This window comes from Carlito syrichta, unplaced genomic scaffold (genome assembly GCF_000164805.1).
Source record: "Carlito syrichta isolate Samal-C Ts95f unplaced genomic scaffold, Tarsius_syrichta-2.0.1 Scaffold303959, whole genome shotgun sequence".
Classification (NCBI taxonomy): domain Eukaryota; kingdom Metazoa; phylum Chordata; class Mammalia; order Primates; family Tarsiidae; genus Carlito; species Carlito syrichta.
The window spans coordinates 540,989-563,455 of record NW_007248055.1 but is presented as its reverse complement, the minus strand read 5'-3'; the positions used below and the strand labels follow the sequence as shown (position 1 = coordinate 563,455).

At 35.1% G+C, this 22,467-nt stretch overlaps 1 protein-coding gene across 1 annotated transcript in view; it reads right to left on the bottom strand.

Moving 5' to 3' along the window:
- Positions 1 to 22,467, bottom strand: part of CWC27 (CWC27 spliceosome associated protein homolog) — a 252,212-nt gene that overhangs the window by 117,401 nt on the left and 112,344 nt on the right. The window contains exon 11 of the mRNA XM_008059226.2: positions 1,304 to 1,407. Coding sequence (XP_008057417.1) covers positions 1,304 to 1,407 — 104 coding nt within the window. The remainder of the gene's footprint in view (positions 1 to 1,303; positions 1,408 to 22,467) is intronic.

Sequence of the window (22,467 nt, the reverse complement as noted above, 5' to 3'; positions counted from 1 at the left end):
GATGATTTTTTGATTTATGTAGAGATGAGGTCTCGCTGCCCAGGCGAGTCTCGAACCTGCGGGCTCAGGCAATCCACTCACCTCAGCCTCTCAAAGGCGCGGGATTACAGGCTGAGCCACCGAGCCTGGCTGAGTTAATTTTTTAATAATTAGTTTCACTCAAATATATATTTCAATGACTTTCAATTCTTCATGAAGTACGTACTTGCCTTTACCACATAGTCATTGGAGAGTTGGTGCAAATAATTTGAGAACTATGCCCTTTAAATAGTTATGAGGTATTGTGCTATTTAAACAATAATACTTATAGTCAAATATGGCACTACTGTTCTATATTAGAATACATGTTAAGGCTAGATGCTGCATCTTATTCTTTGAGATATCTTTAGTGACCAAGTACAGAACCTCGTAGATAAAAACACTTCAAATTTTCCAAAAGCACAATACAGTATACATATGTATAAAGATAATTTGTTATATCATATTTGGTATACATTATAAGAGGCAATTGAATAAAATTTTCTGATCATGTTCACTGAATCTACAATGTATTATTATTGTAAAAAGCAAACAAAATTGAGGGTTCCAAGCAGTTATTTGAGAAACTGAACATTCGTGTTTTATAGCTGAAATAGTTTTAAATAAAATTAAAGATCTTCAGTGAAAAAACTTTGTGAAGCTTCTAGCTTAATGAAAATCATAGTGAAACAAAGAACATATTTAGCCTGTATAAACAGCAGGGTGTTATTTTGATCAGCTTTATTATTCTGTCTTAAGTGTTAAAAAAAACAAAACAAAAGAAAAACAAGAGTAGATATTTAATACTATACAAATCAACATACTCAAGTTTACACAAGTCTAAAACATAGGGCCCAAGACTTTTCTTAAATGTTTTAAAGAACATGCAATATTTTAAAAATGAACATTCCATTCATGTACATTTTTATCCCAGTTAGATGCTATGTTAGCCTTTAAGTTTTACGTAATTTCAAGTATTCTGTTAGTTTTCAATAAGCTTGCTTGAGAACAATAGTTATAAACCTGTTTGCACTGAATTGACATCTCAGGCAAATGTATTATGTGGGAATTTGATGTACTGGCTAATTGTCCAAAGAAAGTAGTAAAAAACCCAAAAAACCATAATATCCCCAAATCCCCTCGACTCAAGAAGGAGGGAAGAAGGAAGGAGAGAAGACAGAAGGAGAAGGAAAGGAGAAGGAATGGGAGAAAAGAGGAGGAGAGAGGAGGAATGAGTAAGGAGACGGGTACCAAGTGAAAATATAAGCCTAATAAATGTCCTTACCTTCACTTCTTTTTTCTGCTTGTTTTGCTGCATTTTCTACTTTTTTTTGTTTTGCTGCTAAGAGTTCCCGCTTTAATTGTCTTGCTTCTTTTCTGAGTTCCTCGCTATAAAGCAATAACAGTCACATAAGTATATAATATACTGAGTAAAAGTTGTTTAGCAAAACAGAATTGTTGGTTTTCAGATACACTTAATCTAAGAGTGAATAATTTAATTCATTCATTTTGTTTCTCTGTGTGTCTATTTGTGGTACAGAAACACACTTAAAGGACATTTTAAAAGTTATAATTTTTCATAATAGTGATGAGTTACTATAAAATACAACCCCTTTCAAGTCTATCAAACATAAAATAAGTGATAAATGATCCATTATTCTCCTAATTCACTAGCAAGTTTAATATTCTAGTTTCAGTTTAATAATTCATAGAGATTCTGGATAAAAACACAATTTTAAATAAAAATATATTTACGGAACCTGGAAATACAAAAAAAAAAAAATGGTTTCAAACTTGTTGAATTCATGAATTGGAACCAGTAAGTACCGTATATTAAGCAATCATTACATGACAGGTGCAATGCTAAGCAATTTTTATTTTATTATTTTTTGAGACAAGGTCTTGCTCTGTCGCCTAGGCTGGTATGCAGTAACACAATCATAGCTCACTGCAGTCTTGTATTTCTGGGCTCAAGCAATCCTACCACCTCAGCCTCCTGAGTAGCTGGGACTACAGGTATGAGCCACCATGCCTGGCTAATTTTTATTTTTATGTTTTATTTTTGTAGAGACAAGGATTTTGCTATGTTACCCAGGATGGTCTCAAATTCCTGACCTCAACCGATTCTCCCACCTGGGCCTCCCAAAGCGCTGGGATTACAGCTGTGCACCAATGCTCCTGGCCTCATTTGATTTTTAAAAACCAAGTTTTTAACTCATTTCAAGCCACAGTGTGGCATATAATTTCCTCTTCAGTAAAACCTTCTAGGCTGATCTACTCTGATAATATAATCAAGCATTAAAGGCAAACGGAGACGTAAATGTTAACTTCACCACAGCTAAAGTCACTAGCTAAGCATCTTGTTCCTGGTAGGGTTTTAGGACAGGAAATTCAAATTAATGCCTTGAAAAAAAACTATTAACTCCTCATGCCGTGAACCCCTAGAGTTAATTGTGAATAGTCAAAACTATTCATATATTATATTTGCGTGGCAATCATCCAGTGCATTTTCAACAAAAGCTAGAGTGAACCATGGAAACTTAGAGAAAGTTACAAGCCCAAATCAAGCACCCTGCTCTGAAAATGGTCTCTAACGACATCCAAGACAAGGTTTAGTGGAATCTCAAGTCTAGATAATTACATAGTAATTCAATCTTTAGTGTTTTCTCCTGATCCCAAATCCCATATCTTTTTACCACTGCGTTGTATTAGTTACCAAACTGATAGTCCTCAGGATATGCATGACTCAGTTCTTCTTTGCCTTTTTTCCATATCAGATACACACACAGTCACATTTGTGCCTGCTTAGCTCCAAGATCCTAAATTCTGAAACTTCTCTCTCTGATCAAAACCCACTACTTTTTTTAGCTGTTTCAGTCTTTCACTCCTACTAAACTTGTGCCCACTCTTATAATAATGAAAGCCAATTTCTTAACCGTTGCTCATGGTCCACCAGCCTCATTCTAACCCTAATTGGGTCTCAATCTCTTCTTCTAGATTCTATGGCCAGCCATTTCACCGATGTTCTCATCAGCACCATAATTGTCTTACTTTTTTGGATGCATCATAATCATTTGGAATGACTTTTTAAACAACCTATTTCAGGAGACAAACCTCCACAGAATATAATCATTTTAGATGCAAAATACTGTCTGGAAATTTGCCCTCATAAAAAAGTTCCCCAGGTGATTCCAGTATGCACAGAGATTTAGGATCCAGGGCTTCAATCTTATATAGAAACTCTCACTCTTTTACAATTTTAAGCACTCCTATATCACTGATTCTTTCATTTAGCAAACAAATATGCTCAAATTTCCCTGGACTCTGCTTGAATCAAATGATTATTATCTTCACAAATGGACTCTACTCCTGATAGTTCATAGATTATCTACTTAATTAGCCTCTAACTTCTTAATCTCTTGCAATCTATCCCTCTTATTATATTCTACTGAAATTACTTCCATATCAACCAAATTCAATGGTCTTTTTTCAGTACCACATCTTTGTTCCATTCACTAAAAACACCCTCTATCTTTTTATTATGCTAGTTTTTATATTTTTTAGCTCCATGGTTCACTCTAGCTTTTGTTGAAAATGCAGTGGATGATTGGCACGCAAATATAATATATGAATAGTTTTGACTATTCACAATTAACTCTAAGGGTTATATTTTATATTTTTTAGTTGAGTTGAAGAGGAAATACTGCATTTCTAGGATGGACAAAACAGATATTAGAATAATTTGAAGTACACAAGGAATAAAACAAAGAAAGCATATAACATTTAAGATACTATTGTAGAGCCTGAAGAATATAGTATTAAAATAATAAAGTCCTGATTTAAAAGGCAACTCCATCATATATTAACAGGGTGACTTGAGACTAGTTATTTAACTTCTCTCAGATGCAGTTTATTCAATTATAAAATAGGTATAAGGTATGTAAAATACTGGCCACATAATACAGGTTAAACAAATGGTAGCTATTATTATTTAAGTCATATATTTAAAATAGCACTACTAGCTGGGTGCAGTGACTCACACCTTTAACCCAGTACTTTGGGATGTGGAGATGAGAGAATTGCCTGAGCTCAGGGATTCAAGACCAGCCTGGGCAACATGGTGAGATCTCGTCTCTACATAAATCATACAAAAAATTAGCCAGGCATGGTGGTGCATGCCTGCAGTTCCAGCTACGTGGAAGGCTGAAGTGGAAGGATTGCCTGAACACAGCAGGTTGAGGTTGCGGTGACCATGAGTGTGCCACTGCACTCCAGCCTGGTTGAAAAAAAATGAGACTGACTCAAATAAATAAATAAATAAATAACACTACTGTTAAAGGTTTTTTGCCATGTGGGGATATTTCTTTATTATGTTATTTATTATAAATGAATGCTACCTCTACTATATATGGCAACCAGCTCTGTTCATATTCTAAAAGTGTAACAGTGGCCTAATGCTTGCGTCTAAGAGTTTATCCCTCAACTACTAACTGCTAGAGGAGGGAGAGGCATACCTCATCAACAAGGAAACCTGCACAATCAACGTTTGTATACCTAACCCTGAATTGTACCCCACATCTTTATAATAAAAAACAGAGTTTATCCTTAAATTGTCAAAGACTTAGAGATACTATTAGTGTAGCCATATAATATACAAACTGAACAATGATAAATAAAAACTCAAAAAAGACAAGGTCAGACAGAAAAGGTAGCTCTATAAAGATAATTAAAAGTTGCTTCATTACACTTAATTTTTCAAGTGACTGAGGATTTACAATGTTGTCAGAATCTTTGAGACTATTCAAAACACCATTTGTTAGTATTTTGGGGTTCCATAACTCTTAGAATGAAGTACAAGTTTTAAAACTAATCTTTAGATCATAGTCTAATTTTCAGATTCCCAATCTTATATTCTCTGGAATATGATCTTATCTACTAGTAAGAAAATATGTTTAAATTTGTTAAAATGAGAATGAAAATTGTAAGCTTGTAGTATATGTCATCACATACTGACAAACTATATGTGCTTGCTTTGGGACCAGAAAGCATCTTCTTGGCCCCCTTAGAATCTAGTTTATATTTAAAATAGTAAAAGAAATGGCTTTTATAAACTCTTATTAAGTCTACACTAATTAATTGTTTTCACCCTTAGTATATTTCTTATTTGAATTCATTTGAACTTTAATAGTTTGTATGATAATCACTACTATCCACTAGATAACTCTGCATTCATATATATATATATATATATGCTTTACTCAGTAAATCTGGAATAAGCTCTGCCCTTATGGAAAAAAAAAATTCTTTTAAGGAAATAAGCCCAATAAAATATCAGCAGTCTAGAAATTAAAGTTGCTTTACCATTTAGTGATGGTAAACTACTAATACATTGAACAATTTCTGGAGCACCTAATATTTGTATAGTACTGCTCCCGGTACTAGCATAGAAATCAAGGTGAAAAAGGAAGGAAGAGAATCTATCTTTGCTAGGTTCTTTAAATCAGTTGCATCCCTTATCATTTGATCTTCTCAATGAACTGTAATATAATAGGTATTTTACAGATAAGAAGGCTGAGGTTTATGGAGATTTAAATAAAAACCTCATCTGCAGCACTTTGGGAGGTTGAGGCAAGAGGACTGCTGAAGCCAGGAGTTTGAGACCAGCTAGGCAACATAGTGAGATTTTGTCTCAAAAAAAGAAAAAAAAAAAATCCAGGTGTGGTACAGCATGCCTATAGTCCCAGCTACTCAGGAGGCTGGAATGAAGGGTCACCTGAGCCCAGGAAGGTGAGACTGCGGTGAGGCATGATCTTGCCACTGTACTTCAGCCTGGGCGACAGAATGAGGCCCCAAACTCAAAACCAAAACCAACACCAAAACCAAACAAAACAAACTTTGTCAGAAGTCACACCGTAAATGACAGAGCTAGAAGCTAAAAATGAGACCATCTGAATTCTAAGGCTATGCTCTTTCCATGATGTTACACTGACATCTTGAGAAAGTCTCCAAGGAGTTTAAATTCCAAGGAGGAACATAAACCATGTACAATAATAAAAACGGTACAGACCTCTTCCCACCTCTTTTGTATTCTATCTCTGTTTCCCCGGTTTTATGCTTCAACCTCCTGCCCCTCAAATTTAAGTGCTTCTCAATATTCTAGTCTCAATCTTCTCTTTTCCTCTTTCTTTAGAAATTTCACCCACATTCAGGATTTTAATTCCCTCCATCTTAATGCAGTCAACACTTCAAATGAAGAATCGTTAGCCTGATGCTCTTTACACATTTCCACTCTCAAGCTTAAATTCACATTTCTAACTGCCAGATGAATACTGCTATTAGACATACCACAAATGCATCAAAATAGCCATTTTTAAAGTCAGAGTGACCATGCTGGCTCCTCAGAAAACACTACCTATTCTATTTCTGATGAAGCTACCAGAACTCTGGTTATCAGGTCCACCTTCTAGTATCACTCCCTTGCTTACTACATCCTTTCTTTTCCTTTACAGTCTTTTCCTTTGTATGGTTAGTGATTGCAGACTGCTTTGGGCTGTCATGATGTCATTACTGCGACAATCCCTTACTTGGTCTACATGTCTCTGGTCTGACCTTTCCTCCTTCATTTTGTAACTCACATGCCTAATCCTACAATTTTACTCTCCTCATCTTCATAGCTCCCTAAACACAACTGAATTATGTACTAATTTCTTTCTTGAGTATTTATGTCCCTCTCATGAATTAGCTTCGAAGAGTCTTTTTCAACTTTATCTACCACAAATCCTCTATAGTTACTCTAAATCTAAGCCAAAATATATTAATCATAATTACCTTGGGAAACTAGATTCAGCTCAAAGTACCCCTTTGCTTATACCATTTCCATTACTTAAAATAGTGTTTTCTCCGCTATTTCTGCCTACTAAAACCTGACTCATCTTTTAAGGCTTTATGGAGAAAGTGGCACTTGAGCACAATCTTGGGGTGCCTCAGGTTTTTCATTTCATGCTATATTCAGCATATATATTATAACAAGACTGATGTAGATATTAAAAGTAACATTAAGTACACTACCAGATGCTTAGAAGGCAGTTATTTTTAGAATCAAAATACAGTACAACCAACTCATGACTGTTAAATTATATCAGTAACTTTAAAACTAAAACTCTGAAAATTAACAACAAAATGATACTAAGATATCTACTCAAAGTCATTGATTTTTTTCTTTAAAAACTAATATCAATTAGTACCATTCCAAAAGAGTAAACAATACATTTGGGTGGGGATGGTACAAAGAGATGTGTTTATCAGAAGACCTAGACCTAAATCATTATATGGCCATAAGAAAGCAATTAATTCTTCTCTGCCTCAGTTTCACCATCATATAAAAATAGTCCAAGTAAGACAAAAAGTATGACTTCTGAAGTATTTAATAAAAATTATAACTATAAAAAGTTATTCTATGCATATAATTTTATTTCAGCTCTTTTAGATTTAGCATTTTTAAAGCCTATCATGAATAAAAATTATTTCCTCTCACTGTTCATGTCTCAGGAGGCAATGAGAAGCAAAGATATAACAAAGTTGAAGTATAGAGATTTTTTCAAAATTGTCCAAGTCAATAATGGAATTCTAGTCATGAAAGACACAGACATCCTAATCTTTTTTTTTATGATTGAAAAGTATAGTTTATTTAGAAAGTAAATTAGAGAGAGAGAGAGAGAGAGAGAGGAGAGAGGAGAGAGGAGATTCACCTCCCCAAGATAGGGGAGGGGAACATCCTAATCTTTTATGGAGTTTCCCATTTAACCTGCTAACCACCCACTGAATTAAAAGTACTTTTAGACTTATATCTTACTTTTAAGCTGACTATTTTATTTATAATTTTAAGTGATATTTAATATTTGTACTTTTTATGGGGTGCATGTCGTATTTTGTTACATACACAGAATGTGTAATGATCAAGTCAGGGTATTTAGAGTGTTCATAACCTTGAGTATTTATCATTTCTATACCTTAGGAACATTTCAAGTCATCTCCTCTAGCTATTTTGAAATATGCGACACATTGTTGCTGACTAACTATAGTTATTCTACATTGCTGTGGAACATTGGAACTTATACCTTCTGTTATATTTTTACCCATTAACCAAGCTCTTTTCATCCCCCACCCTGCTTCACATTCTTCCTTCCCATTCTCTCATACCTATCATTCTTCTCTCGACCTCCATGAAATCAACATTTTTAGTTCCTACATATGAGGCCTGACAATTAAGTTTGCGAACCTGCCACTGTGTGCTAACGTTGGCAGCACTGTACAAACAACTCAGTAAGATTTCATAACCTTGGTATATCGATGTCTCATAGCTGTATTTGTGTCGATGCTACTCAGCGGTGTCTTGCTGAGTAGGATTCATTACTGTTTTTGTGTGCCATCAAAAGAATGTTGGAACTACAATTAGAATAACAAACAGACATCACATTTGTTAAACTTGGCAAGAGCGGAAATGAAATCAGGAACACATTAGTCCAAGCTTATGAGGATAGTGCCATGAGGAAAATGGCAGTGCACAAATGGATTAAATGGTTTTTCTGAGAGGAGAGAAAGAGGGGTCAGGATGGCCAGGAAAAAGCAGAACTGATGAAAACATTGCAAAAATTCATTGAATTGTGTGTCAAAATAGCCTGAGAGAAGCATAGCAGACCTAATAAACATTGATAGAGAAACAGGAACATCTTAACTGAAAATCTTGGCATAAGAAAAGTGTATGCAAAAATGGTCCCAAAGGAGCTCTTGGAAACAACAATGCACCAGCTCACACAGCACTGTCTGTGATGGAGTTTTTAGCCAGTAAATAAATAACTGTATTGGAACACCCTCTTTACTCACCTGATCTGGGTCCCAATGACTTTTTTTCTTTACCCAAAGATAAAGGAAATATTGAAAGGGAGACATTGTGATGACACTCAGGACATCAAAGGTAACACAATGACAGCTCTGATGGCCATTCCAGAAATAGAGTTCCAAAATTGCTTTGACAGGTGGATTAAGCATTGGTGTTGGTGCATAACTCCCTGGGGGAAGTACTTTGAAGGTGACCGTAATGATATTCAGCAATGAGGTATGTTGCACTTTTTCTAGGATGAGTTTGTGAACTTAATTGTCAGACCATGTATGAGTAAGAACATGCAATATAAGTCTTTCTGTGCCTGACTTTTTCACTTAATTTAATGACCTCCAATTCCATCCAGTTGCTGCAAATAACAGGATTTCATCCTTTTTTATGGTTGCGTAGTATTCCATTGTGTATATGGTACCACATTTTCTTTCTCCATTCATTCACTGATGGACACTTAGGTTGAGTTAACGTTTTGGCTATTGTGAATAGTACTACAATAAACATAAAGGTGCACTTATCTCTTTGATGTAACAATTTCCCCTTCCTTTGGATAAATACCCAGTAGTGAGATTTAAGCTGAATATTTTCTACACAACAGAAGACATCACAAACAAGTACTACTACACAGGAAAGTTCTTACAACTATAGTATGTAAATATATTTACACTTTTTAGCAGATTATTTGTAGTTCTTGATTAAAGCATTTTTAAAAAATTCTGCAATTACTTTTAAAATGATGCAGTTTTTAAAGATTTTGAAGATTTAAAATGGCAATGTTAGGTATCTTGATAATTTCAGTCAGTTATTTTTTCCCAGGTACTTTTTTCATTTTCTCATTTCTAGGAATGTATATGCCTTAGGAAAATTCTGAATTAAATCTGTTCTTTTTTCTTATGGCATGAGAAATATTTGGGGTGGTGAACTCAAGTACTGATCTTCTTTAACATTCACTTTAAACAAAAATTGGTAAAGATTATCAAGATCTTGTTTGGCATGACTTTGAAGAGAATTTCAGTCTACGAAAATAAAATGGAATATGTATAAATTTCTTACATTAAAAAGGTAAATGAATTTGCTTAGAGACCTTGCTAAACAAGCACAAGGCTCAACATATGTCTGTTACAGACCATTGTTTCTTGGACCACAGATATAGCACTTATAGTTAGCTGAAGCCTGGTATTTCCCAACATCTGATAAGAATTCATAACACATGGAAATGATTGAAAACCAAACAGTACACCCTTCATGGTTTTTAGTCTGCTGCTTTAATCACAAAGATACCAAATCTGTTTGTAATGAAACAACAGCTTGGCTGTTGATGAAATCATAAAATAGCTGTAATAAAAGCCCATCATAGGTATTAAAACCATAGATGTTTGGCATGATATTTAGGCTTAGTATCATCAACTGGAGCAGAGATGTAGGTTTATTGTATCTCAGAAAGTATCATAATAGATGGTAGTTTATACATGAATTTTGAAAATAAATACATACATATTCAGCAAATATCTAACAAAATGAAATCAATGAAACCTCATTCGTGTTCAAAGCCCTGTTCTACTTATTAGTTGTAGAATGGCATTGAAAACTAAGTTAACCAATTTAAGTCTCAGTTTCCTCACCTTGAATCGAAAAGAATGGTAAGGTTTTTGTAAGGAAGAAGTAAGAGTGCATGGAAATTCTCATACCTAACATATGCTTGGTCCAGCATAGGCATTTGACAGAAATTTGCTTCTATCTCTACTATTATTCTCATTTACACCCTCAACACTACTCCTATTCTTGCTATTTACAGAATCCATTACTGACAAAATAAGATCTCAGTCTAACTAAAAAGATTTAAAACGCAATTCCTTCTAATTTTTCCATATACAGATTTTTAACGCTTTCTGATTAGCTTTTGTGTTTGACGCATTGCTTTGTACAAATATCATATGCTGTGTCTGCATTGCAACCTACTTAGTAAATCTTCACTTGAACCCTACAACTCTAAAATAAATAAACAAATGCTGTATGCTATGAAAGTGGGAAATTTAACAGTTAAAAAAAACTAAAAGTTACAAAATTCCCATATCCTAATCTGATCACTAAGCACTTGGAACTGAATTGCTTATTTTCTTCCATTATAATCTAGTTGAGAAAGTAAGACATAAGCATGCCAACAAAGAAATGTGTACATGCCCGAACGAAGCATATTTGTATACCTAACCCTTAACTGTACCCCACAATATCATAATAAAAAATATTGATTAAAAAAAAAAACATGACAAAGCTAAAAAAAAAAAGAAGAAATGTGTACTTACAAATTCTATAAGAAAGGCTAACAAAGAACCTACATTATTTTAGTCTAAGTGATCCTTAAAAGCATCTATTAGAAGATAAAATTTAACCTAAGAGATAATGTTCTATGTGCTCTTTATAATCTGCTGTACCAATACTCAGTAATAGAAAGACTATATCCCTATCCTTAAGCATACTACAATTTAGAAAGAAGACAAGGAGAAATCAAAATGCACTGCCTTTAGACTTACAGTCTTAATCCTTTCATATGAAAGATCACATGTATTTTTAAATAAAAAAATTAGAAATCTAATGTAGAGTACCATTAATCTTTGTAAAAATCTCTTTGAAATCTTACAAAATTTTATTTTTTTGAAACAGATGATACAAGAGTGAATCCTACACAAATAACAAAATATATATAATATCAGTAAGTGATGTTGCTATTCTGTCTAAGAACCAAGAAAAATTTCAGAATCAAACATGTTATTTCATAACAAGAACTTGGCTTAGCCAATACTTCATAGAAGTAGGATAAATTTGCTGTGGCAGAAATTCGGTCTTTAGCCATATGACTATTTCACAATCCAACTTTACAAATGATACTAATTCAATATGAAAAACAAATGAGATTTCTATTTTCAGTAAGGCAGCATACTAGATAATCTGAAAACCCTCTTGTGATCAAACACATAGAAGTGCTGAATAGAGCACATTAAAAAAAAATCTTTACACACATAGTTTGGGTTGCTAGAAGTCAAGGGAAATATCCTGGGTTTTAAATTGAGGAGGGGACTGAAAACCAGAGCAAAAGCATTGGAATTGTTATTAGAACATGCTGAGTTACTGATCTCAGTAATCTAGGAATGTGGGTTTTAACAATTAGGGTAGAACTAGTACTCCTGCACATAAAGTTAGGATACTTCGCTCATTGAAGGGATAGGAATAAACACATCTACTAACAGACACTGGAAAACCACAAAGAAGCTTGATTGTCTCAGGTCCAGGCAGGCAAGAAGGCTCTCAAGCTAATTAATATTCTCAGGGTATCTAAGGAGTATTTTAAATTAAAATAAAAAAGTGACCTGTAGTTACTCTAACGTACCTGTTAGAACCAAAGGTAAAACCTCTAATAAAGCATCCTCAATTCATATTTCCCAGAACTGTGAAAAGGTGAATTCTAAAAAAATAGTACCAAATAATATAATATATGCAAGGAAACAAGGTATCATGAGTAAGAATCAGAGGAAGAACAAATAATAGAGACTGACCCTCAAAACCTCAGGTACCACAAAAATAAAACAAGTATGTTTATCACATAAGGAGAATGAAAGAGAGAATAAAATCAAATAGGAGACATATAACAGTAACTGGAAAAATAACCAAAACAACATCTAGAAACTATAAATAGAACTACTAAAGCTAGACGCAATGAAAGGTTAAATGACTGAAAAATATAGCTGAAGAGTAAATGGGTAGACTAGGAGTTATATCTGAAAATATACATAACCCAAGAAGAAAAACCCCCAAAACTCAATATGTTTGAGAGGTTAAAAGACATGAAAGACAGGGTGAGAATGTCTACCATATGTATAAGTGGAATTGCAGAAAGAGAAAATTGAAAGACTGAGGTCAAAACAATATTTGAATCAATAATATCTGTGAATTTTTCAGAATTGATGAAAAACACGAGTCCTCAAATTCAGGAATTCCAAGAAGGATAAATAAAAAGAAAATGCACACAAGACATATCAAAGTGATCTAAAAACAACCAGCATGAATTAGTTAGAATAAAATATTTAAAATTAAATTCGCTTTTTTCTTTGACAAAGTAGACCCACATATTGAGGAAATAAAGTAGCCATAGATTTATGTGATGTAAACAAGATATTTCAATACATCCATTAAAGCAAAGAACAAATAATGGGTGAATGCTTAAATAAAAATGATTATGGATTAGTCCTAAATAGCTTAATTGTTCCAAGAATGCTAAATTGCGGGTCAAAGTAAAGTTTAAGATACATTTCTACTAACATATTGTGGACTGTGTTCTTAACCATATTGTGGCATTTTTATTAATGACTTACAGTTCTTTACAAATGGGTGTTAAGTTGAATGAACAAAGACATTCTTAAAAAATTCATGGGTATAAAAACTGACAGACAGCAAATAGTTTAAAAGGAGCCTAAGAGTAAAGATGAATGAAATTTAAGAGTAAATATAAGATGCTACATTGAGAATAAAACAAAAGACACATCAATTATGGGTTTAGGGTGCATGGATAGGTTCAAGAGAAAGAGGATTTGGAGTAATTGCAATAGCAAGAATGAAGAACACTGAGGGATTTGTAGCTGATAGCACAATCTGAGTCAACACTGTGATATGGCTGCCAAAAAAAAGTACATGATTGTAGACCTCATTAAAAGAAGTACCATATCCAGTACATGGAATGTGACTATTCTTTTCTACTCTATGTTAGTCAAATAAATCTGATGATTTGAATTAATTTCATACAGGATAGGGTTAAACAAACTAGGGATTTTTGGCATGGAAAGGAGAAATCTCAGGGGTATCTCAGGGACAAAAGTCACTATGAAACTATCACAATGAAATTAGATTCAAAGAGGAAGAAAGAGGACTGAGTTCCTTATAGTTGCAAATACAATAAATCATAAAATTAGCCAGGCATGGTGGCACATGCCTGTAGTTCCAGCTACTTGGAAGGCTGAGGCAGAAGGATCGCCTGAGCCCAGCAGGTAGAGACTGCGGTGGTCATGAGCATGCCACTGCACTCCAGCCTGGGCGACAGAGTGAGTGAGACTCTGTCTCAAAAAATAAAAATATTCAGGAAAAATAAATGTGTCTGTACTGAACATATACAGACTTTTTTCCTTGTCATTATTCCCTAAACAATACAGTATAGCAACTATATACATAGTATTTATCATGTAGTAAGAATTATAAGCAATCTATAAGTGGTTTAAAAACATATGACATGACCATCACACAAACCACGTCAGATAACCAGAGACCCCAAAATCTCCCCACCTGTTTGGCCTACCACTTCCACTACTGGCATTCAAGTAAGCCATCTTGAGGTCCAAGAATCAGCTCACCAGAATCTGCTAATAACAATGCCAGCATATACCACTCTGATGCCCAAGGAAAAGTATGCTCAGTCCACCGCTACTACTAGTAGAGCCTGAAGAATGGTTTACTTGGTGCTCCATTCCCTACCAAAATTTCACCACAGCCTCCAGCAGATTTGAACATTTACAGCACATTTTATCCAACAACTGCAGAATATATGTTCTTCTTGTCAGCACATGGAACATTCTTCAGGACAGGTCATATGTTAGGATACAAAACAAGTCTCAACAAATGCTTAAAAATTGAAATAATAGTAAGTAGCTTCTCAGACTATAATGTACAAAACTAGAAATCAATACCAAGAAGAACCTTGGAAACTACACAAATACATGGAAATTAAACATCATGCTTCTGAATGACCATGAACCAATGGGAAAATTAAGATGGGAATAAAAAAATTTCTTGAAATAAATGAAATGGAGATATGTAATGTAGTAACATCTGTGGGATACAACAAAAACAATATTGTTTTGTAAGTGAAAAGTTGATAGCAATAAATGCCTACATCAAGAAAGCAGAAATAATGATGAGAGTAGAACTAAATGAAATAGAGACTCAAAAAGCAATGCAAAAGATCAATGAAACAAAAAGTTCGTTCTTTGAAAAAATAAACAAAATTGATACATTGCTTTAGTTAGACTAACCAAAAAAGAAGAGACAAGACCCAAGTCAGAAATGAAAAATGAGACATAATAACTTATACCACAAAAATATAAAAGAATGTCAGAGACTACTTTGAACAACAATATTAAAAAACTGGAAAGCTATAGGAAATAAATAAATTCCTGGAAACCTACAGCTTACCAAGATTGAGTCAGGAAGAAATGGAAAACCAGAACAAACCAGTAAGAATTAGTAATAAAAAGTTATTAAAAAAAAAAAAAAAGCCAGGGACCAGATGGATTCACTGCCGAGTTCTACCAAATTCCACCAAACATATAAAGAATAAGTAATACCAATCCTCCTTGAACTATTTCAAAATGTTGAAGAGGAGAGAATTTTCCCTCTCATTCTATGAGGCCAGCACTACACTTATACCAAAACCAGACAAGGATAAGACAAAAACAAAACTACAGGTCAATATCCCTGATGAACATAGACACAAAAATCCTCAACAAAATAACAGCAAACTAAATTCAACAACATATCAAATAGACAATGCACTATAATCAGGTAGAATTTATATCAAGGATGCAAGGGTAGTTTAACATATGCAAATCAATAAATATGATATATCATATCGACAAAATGAAAAACAAAAATGATATGATCATCACATCAGCAAATAAAAAATAAAAACGATATGATCATCTCAAAAGACACAGAAAAATACATTTGATAAAATCCAACATCTTTTTATGATAAAAACACTTAATAAACGAGGCATAGAAGGAACATACCTAGAAACAATAAAGGTCATAGATGACAAACCTACAGGTAACATCATACTGAATGTGGAAAAGTTGAAAGCCTGTCCTCTAAGAACTGGAACAAGACATAGATGCCCTCTTTCACCACTACTATATTCCACACAGTAATGGAAGTTCTAGCCAGAGCAGTCAGGCAAGAGAAAGAAATAAAATTGGAAGAGAGGTGGGCATTTAAATTGGAAGAAAGGAATTCAAATTGTCGCTCTTTGCAGCTCACATGATCTTATATTTAGAAAACCCAAGAGAATCCACCAAAAAACTCTTAGAGCTGATAGGCAAATTCAGTAAAGTTGCAGGATGCAAAATCAGCAGTGATTCTATATGCCAATAATGAAATAGCTGGAAAAAATATTAAGAAGTCAATCCCATTTACATAGCTATAAAAACCAAAACAAAACAAAACCAAAACAACAAACCCTCAAAACCCAACTAGGAATAAATTTAACCAAGGAAGTGAAAGATCTGTACAAGGAAAACAACAAACACCAATTAAGGAAATTGAAGTGAATACAATCAGAAAGACTTCTCATGTTAAAATGACTGTACTATTATCCAAGGCAAACTATGGATTCAATGCAATGCCCATAAAAACACAAATGTTATTTTTCACAGAAACAGAAAAATAATTCTAAAATTCATACAGAACCAAAAATGAGCTGGAATAGCCACAGCTATTCTCAGCAAAAAATAAGAAACAAAAAACAAAGCTGGAAGCATCATACTACCTGTATTCAAAATATGTTATTAGGCTATAGTAACCAAAACACCATGTTACTGGTGTGAAAATAGATACATTAGACCAATGAAACAGAATAGCGAAACCCAAAATAAATTCACATATTTACAACCAACTGATTCTGGACAAAGGTGGAAAGGAGACTCTCTTCAATAAATGATGCTGGAAAAATTGGATATCCATATGCAGAAGAATGAAACTGGATCCCTATACCTTACTATGTACAAAAGTCAACTCAAGATGGATTAAAGAGTTAAATGTAAGACTGCAAAGTTCAAAACTACTAGAAGAAAACACTGGAAAAATACCTCATGACATTGTTCTAGGCAAGAATTTTAAGACGTAGATCTCAAAAGCATAGACAAGTAAAACAAAAATAGACAAACGGGACTATATTAAGCTAAAAAGTTTTTGCACAGCAAAGGAATCAATCAACAGAGTGAAGAGACAACCTGTTGAATGAAAGAAAGCATCTGCACACTATTCCTCTGACAAGGAACTAATATCTAGAATACACAAGGGACTCAAAACAACTTAATAACAAAACCCAAATAATTCCATCATTAATCATCATTAAACACTGTTAATCATCTGGGAATAGCAAATCAAAACCACAATGAGATATCATGTTACTCAAATTAGAATTACTATTATTAAAAAGACAATAAAGAGCACATGTGGAGAAAAGGAACTCATATATTGTTGCAGGGATAAATCAGTATGACTACTGTGGGAAACAGTATGGAGATTTCTCAATAAAGTAGACTACCATACAATCCAGCATCTCTCTACTGGGTATCTGCCCAAAAGAAAAGAAATCAGTATGTCAACAGAATACCTGCACTTGCATGTTTATCGCAGCACTATTCACAATAGCAATGATATGGAATCAACCTAAGGGCTCATCAATGGATAAATGGGTAAAGAAAAGGTGGTCTATATACACAATAAAATACTATTTGTCCATAAAAAGTGAATGAGATAAAATCATTTGTAGCAACATGGTAGGAAATGGAGGCTACTATGTAAGTGAAATAAACCAGGTACAGAAAGACAAATAGCACAAGTTCTCACGCATATGTGGAGCTTAAAAACTTGATCTCATGGAGACAGGAAATACAATAAGAGATACTAGAGGCTGGAAAGCTTGTGAAGGTGGGAGGTGGAAATGAAGACAGGCTGGTGTATGGGTTCAAAAATATGATTAGATAGAGGAAATATGTTCTAATGTTTGATAGCAGAATAGGGTGACTATAATTAGCAACATTGTATTGTATATTTCAATGTAGCTAAAAGAAAGGACTTGAAATGTTCCCAACATAGAAATGATAAATACTCAAGGTAATGGATACCCCAAATATCCTGACTTGATCATTACACATTCCATATGTAGCAAATACTCACACGTACCCCACATAAATGTAAAATATTATATATCAATAAAAGAAAAAAAATAAAGTATATGGGAGGATGTGGGTAAGTTATATGTACATACTTTGCCATTTTATATAAAGGGCTTGAGCATTAGTAGATTTTGGTATTCATGGGGATTCCTGGAACCAATTCCCCACAGGTAGCAAGGCACAACTGTACTTTCAAGGTGGTTTCTTCTGGTGTACAGAAATGTCACAATTATTTTATGTTTAAGTTTTTATCCCACTTTTAAAAAGTCAGTTTCTATCACTTTAAAGCTAATATGAAAATATTTTTTCTAAGTATATATACATTTTTCCATTTCAACAGTAATATCTTTGGTTGTTTTTCTCTATGACACATTCCTTTAATTTCTTATTGTACTAAGAGTAACATTTAAAATCAGGATAAATAATAAGTGTGATTAGTGAGCAACCTTTTTTCTTAATTTAAGAGATATGAGTTTATGGTTATAATAGTTTGAGTACTGGTTTGGGAAAGAAACTCATATCAAAGAGATGACCTATTTATATTTAATATTTTTCTTATGATGATGTTTCTGTTACTTAATTTGTATATATAATAATTGAAGTACTTCTTGTTCAATTTCCTTTAGTTGATCGATTCTTTTTTTTATTATCAATATTTTTTATTATGATATTGTGGGGTACAGTTAAGGGTTAGGTATACAAATACATTTCGTTCAGGCACCCTTATTGATAAGAGGTGTTTCCCCATCCCCAGATAGATATATACTGCCGTTAATCCCATCTCCCCCCTCCATAGTTTCTCACTACTGTCAGTCATTTTCTTATAGTATTACATTGGATGTTAAAGGTCCACTATATGAGTGAGAGCATGTGATACTTGGATCTTTGTTTCTGTGAGAGGTCACTTAGTATTATAGACTCTAGTTCCATCCAGGTTACTGCGAAATTCATAATTTTGTTCTTTTTTATGGCTGCATAGTATTCCATCGTGTATATGTACCACATTTTTAAATTCAGTCCTCTTTTGATGGACAGCATGGTTGCTTCCAGGTTCTTGCTATTGTGAACAATGCTGCGATAAACATACGTGTGCAGGTATCTTTTTTATAGAGTGATTTGAGTTCTTCAGGGTATATTCCCAGTAGGGAGATTGCGGGGTCATATGGGAGGTTGATATTTAGAGCTTTTAGGAATCGCCACACTGCTTTTTGCAGAGGTTGCACTAGTTTACACTCCCACCAACAGTGTAGAAGTGTTCCCTTTTCACCACACCCTCTCCAGCAGCTGTTATTTTTTGAGTTGTTAATAATTGCCATTCTGACTGGAGTTAGATGGTATCTCAGTGTGGTTTTGATGTGTATCTCCCTGATGATTAGTGAGTTTGAACATTTCATCATGTGTCTGTTGGCTGCTCGGATGTCTTCCTTTGTGAAGTGTCTGTTCATATCTTTTGCTCATTTTATAATGGGGTTGTTTGTTTTTTTCTTTTCAGCATGTTTGAGTTCCTTGTAGATCCAAGATGTTAAGCCTTTGTCAGACCTGGTGTGGGCAAATACTTTTTCCCAGTCTGTAGGCTGTCTTCCTGCTCTCTTGATGGTTTCTTTGGCTTTGCAGAAGTTTGTCAGTTTAATAAGGTCCCACTTGTCTACCTTCTCTCTTATGACCTGTGGGTTTCAGGTTTTGTTCAGGAATTGGATGCTAGTTCCAATTTCCATGAGGGTATGTCCTTCATTTTCTAAGGTTCTTATGGTTTGAGGTTTTACATTTAGGTCTCTGATCCATTTGGAGTTAATTTTTGTGTATGGGGATAGATAAGGGTCCTGTTTCAATCTTCTGCATGTGGTCAGTCAGTTTGCTCAGCACTGAATAGGTTCTCTCTCCCCAGTGGTAGGTGGTGGAGGCTTTGTCGAAGATGAGTTGGTTGAGAAATTAAGGTTTTGCTTCTGCAATCTCAATTCTATTCCATTGATCTATATGCCTGTTCCTATACCAATACCAAGCTGTTTTGATGATTGTAGTTTTATAGTAAAGTTTCAAGTCTGGTAATGTGACACCACCTGCTTTTTTTTTTTTGTTGAGGATTGTTCTGGCTATTCTTGGACATTTGTGTTTCCATATGAATTTCTGTGTTGTTTTTTCTAGGTCTGAGAAGAATGTTGCTGGTAATTTGATGGGTATTGCATTGAATTTGTAGATTGCCTTAGGTGAGATGGACATCTTCACAATATTGATTCTTCCAATCCATGAGCATGGGATATTTTTCCATTTGTTTGTGTTATCTTTGATTTCTTTGAGCAGTGTTGATCGATTCTTATAGTCAAATAAAAGATTTTTCTCTTAGGTATTTAAAAAATAATGCTTTACCCCGGCTCGGTGGCTTAGCCTGTAATCCTGGGCCTTTGGGAGGCTGAGGTGAGTGGATTGCCTGAGCCCATGGGTTCGAGACCCGCCTGGGCAACTTGGCGAGACCTCATCTATACAATAAATCAAAAATTAGCCGGGCGTGGTAGCGCACCCCTGTAGTTCCGGCTATTTGGAAGGCTGAGGCGGAAGGATCGCCGGAGCCTAGCAGGTCGAGGTTGCGGTGGCTGGGAGCGGCCACTGCACTCCAGTCTGGGTGACGGAGTGAGACTTCAACTCAAAAAAAAAAATAAATAATGCTTCTAAGTAAACAAAACAAAACAAAACATAAAAATCTATGGATTTTGCAGAAGTGTTCATAAAAGTGTGCATGGAGAAAGTGGTAGAGGCTAGAAAGTCCTGTCTTGGAAATGGATGTACACACTTAACCAGCACAGTAAACAAGTAAAAGGTATGGGATAAGTAGCCAGGCTATATAGCACAAGGTGTAGAGTACAGGTCTGGAGTCTGATAGACATTACATTCAAATCTGACTTTTCTAATTATATGACATTGGACGAATTACTTATCCTTTCTGTTGATCATCAGCACCATCAGTTCTAAATTAGGAATATTGTTGTGAAGCTTAAATGAGAGAACAGAGTACCAGGTAGCCAGATGGAGCATACTCACTCTTCTCCCTCCCCAAACACCTAGTAAGAGTTACAGCTGTCTCTTAAGAAGACAACTGAAAAAGTAGTAGACAAAAAATAATTTAAAGATATGTAATATAGGAAAAGAAAAAATTAGAATCATATACAGATAGGGTGTTCTTATTCATGGAGAACTTGATATAAAATGATCGATAATAAAGGTATCTCAATTTAACTAATAACCTCCAAGGACAAAGAGTAACATCTTCAAGTAATTAGGCAGTAAAAATAAGTTACTCTGGGTAAAAGAATGGAGGAAGGAGATTGGCTTCAGGCTTTTACACAGACACTACAAGAAGATGAGAGAAAAATGTTTACAAGGCTATGAGGAAAAAGAAAAGGAACCCAGGAATATTATACCTAGCCAAGTTGTCATTCAATTACATAGACAACACAAAATTCTGAATACTGAAGAAGACAGACTATAAAGCCCTATGAGGTCTTCTTAAAAAAGAAAGTCGGGGACTTCCGGCAAGATGGCGACAGGACAACCTGGTCTGTGAAACCCTCTGCAAAGGAGAACTGCAGTGGGTCTCTGGCTCTCACCCCCGGGGCTGCAGACCCCAAAATCGTAGCCTGCTCTTCATACGGAGCTCGGCTGTTGCCACCGCTGGGGCATCGCAGTGGTCTGGACAGCCGCCGCAGCTGCCGCAGACATCGCTGGTAGCACATCGCACCACCCAGGCCGGAGGCGATCCACGACTTCAGTCCTTGAAGCCCCTTCAGGGAAGATCTGCTGAGCCCCTTCAGGGAAGATCTGCTGGGATCCCTGCCACTTCTCCTGTGACTGAGACATCCTGCCCGCCGTGAGTCTCCTGCCTGTGCCCTGAGGCAGGCACCATCTCCAGTCTCTGCCGGTTCCTGTCTGGCCCCACCCTCTCTGGGGGGAGCAGCTAAGATAGCACCACCTGCTGGCGATTCAAGGTAACAACACCGAAACGGGAGAACAAACTTGAAAAAGACATAAGCCAGAGTGGTAAACGGAGGGTGATCTGAACCGTCCTTCACAGCAGACCAGGGGCAACTGACCCTAACTGCAAACTAATTTACCTCCTTGAAACGAAAGCTAGAAATCAGAACTGAAAGGACATTGGACTTAAATGAAAAGTCTCAGAGTGTGCTTCATTGATTCTGCTAGTTTAATGACTTAATTCTATTCCTACTGTATTGTTCCTTCCCCCCCCTTCCTTTTCTTCTCTTTTCTTTTCTCTGTAAACCATATCTTTGTATAGAGGAACAGCACACCAATAAGGTGGTTGGTTAGCTTGTGTTAGCATCACTATATGTTTTATTTTTTTTTTTGTATGGGAATTGGTTCGTCAGTAGCTGTGGTCTATTGTTTTTATCTGTTCCAGTATAGGTATCTCTCTCCATTTGTTGGCACACGTTTATTTCCCCCCTTACTCCTCTATTTCTCCACCCCCCTCTTCAACCCACTGTCTGACCATTCTCTTCCCTCTGCTAACCACATTTTATTTCAGGGAGTAAACCTATAGCCCCACTG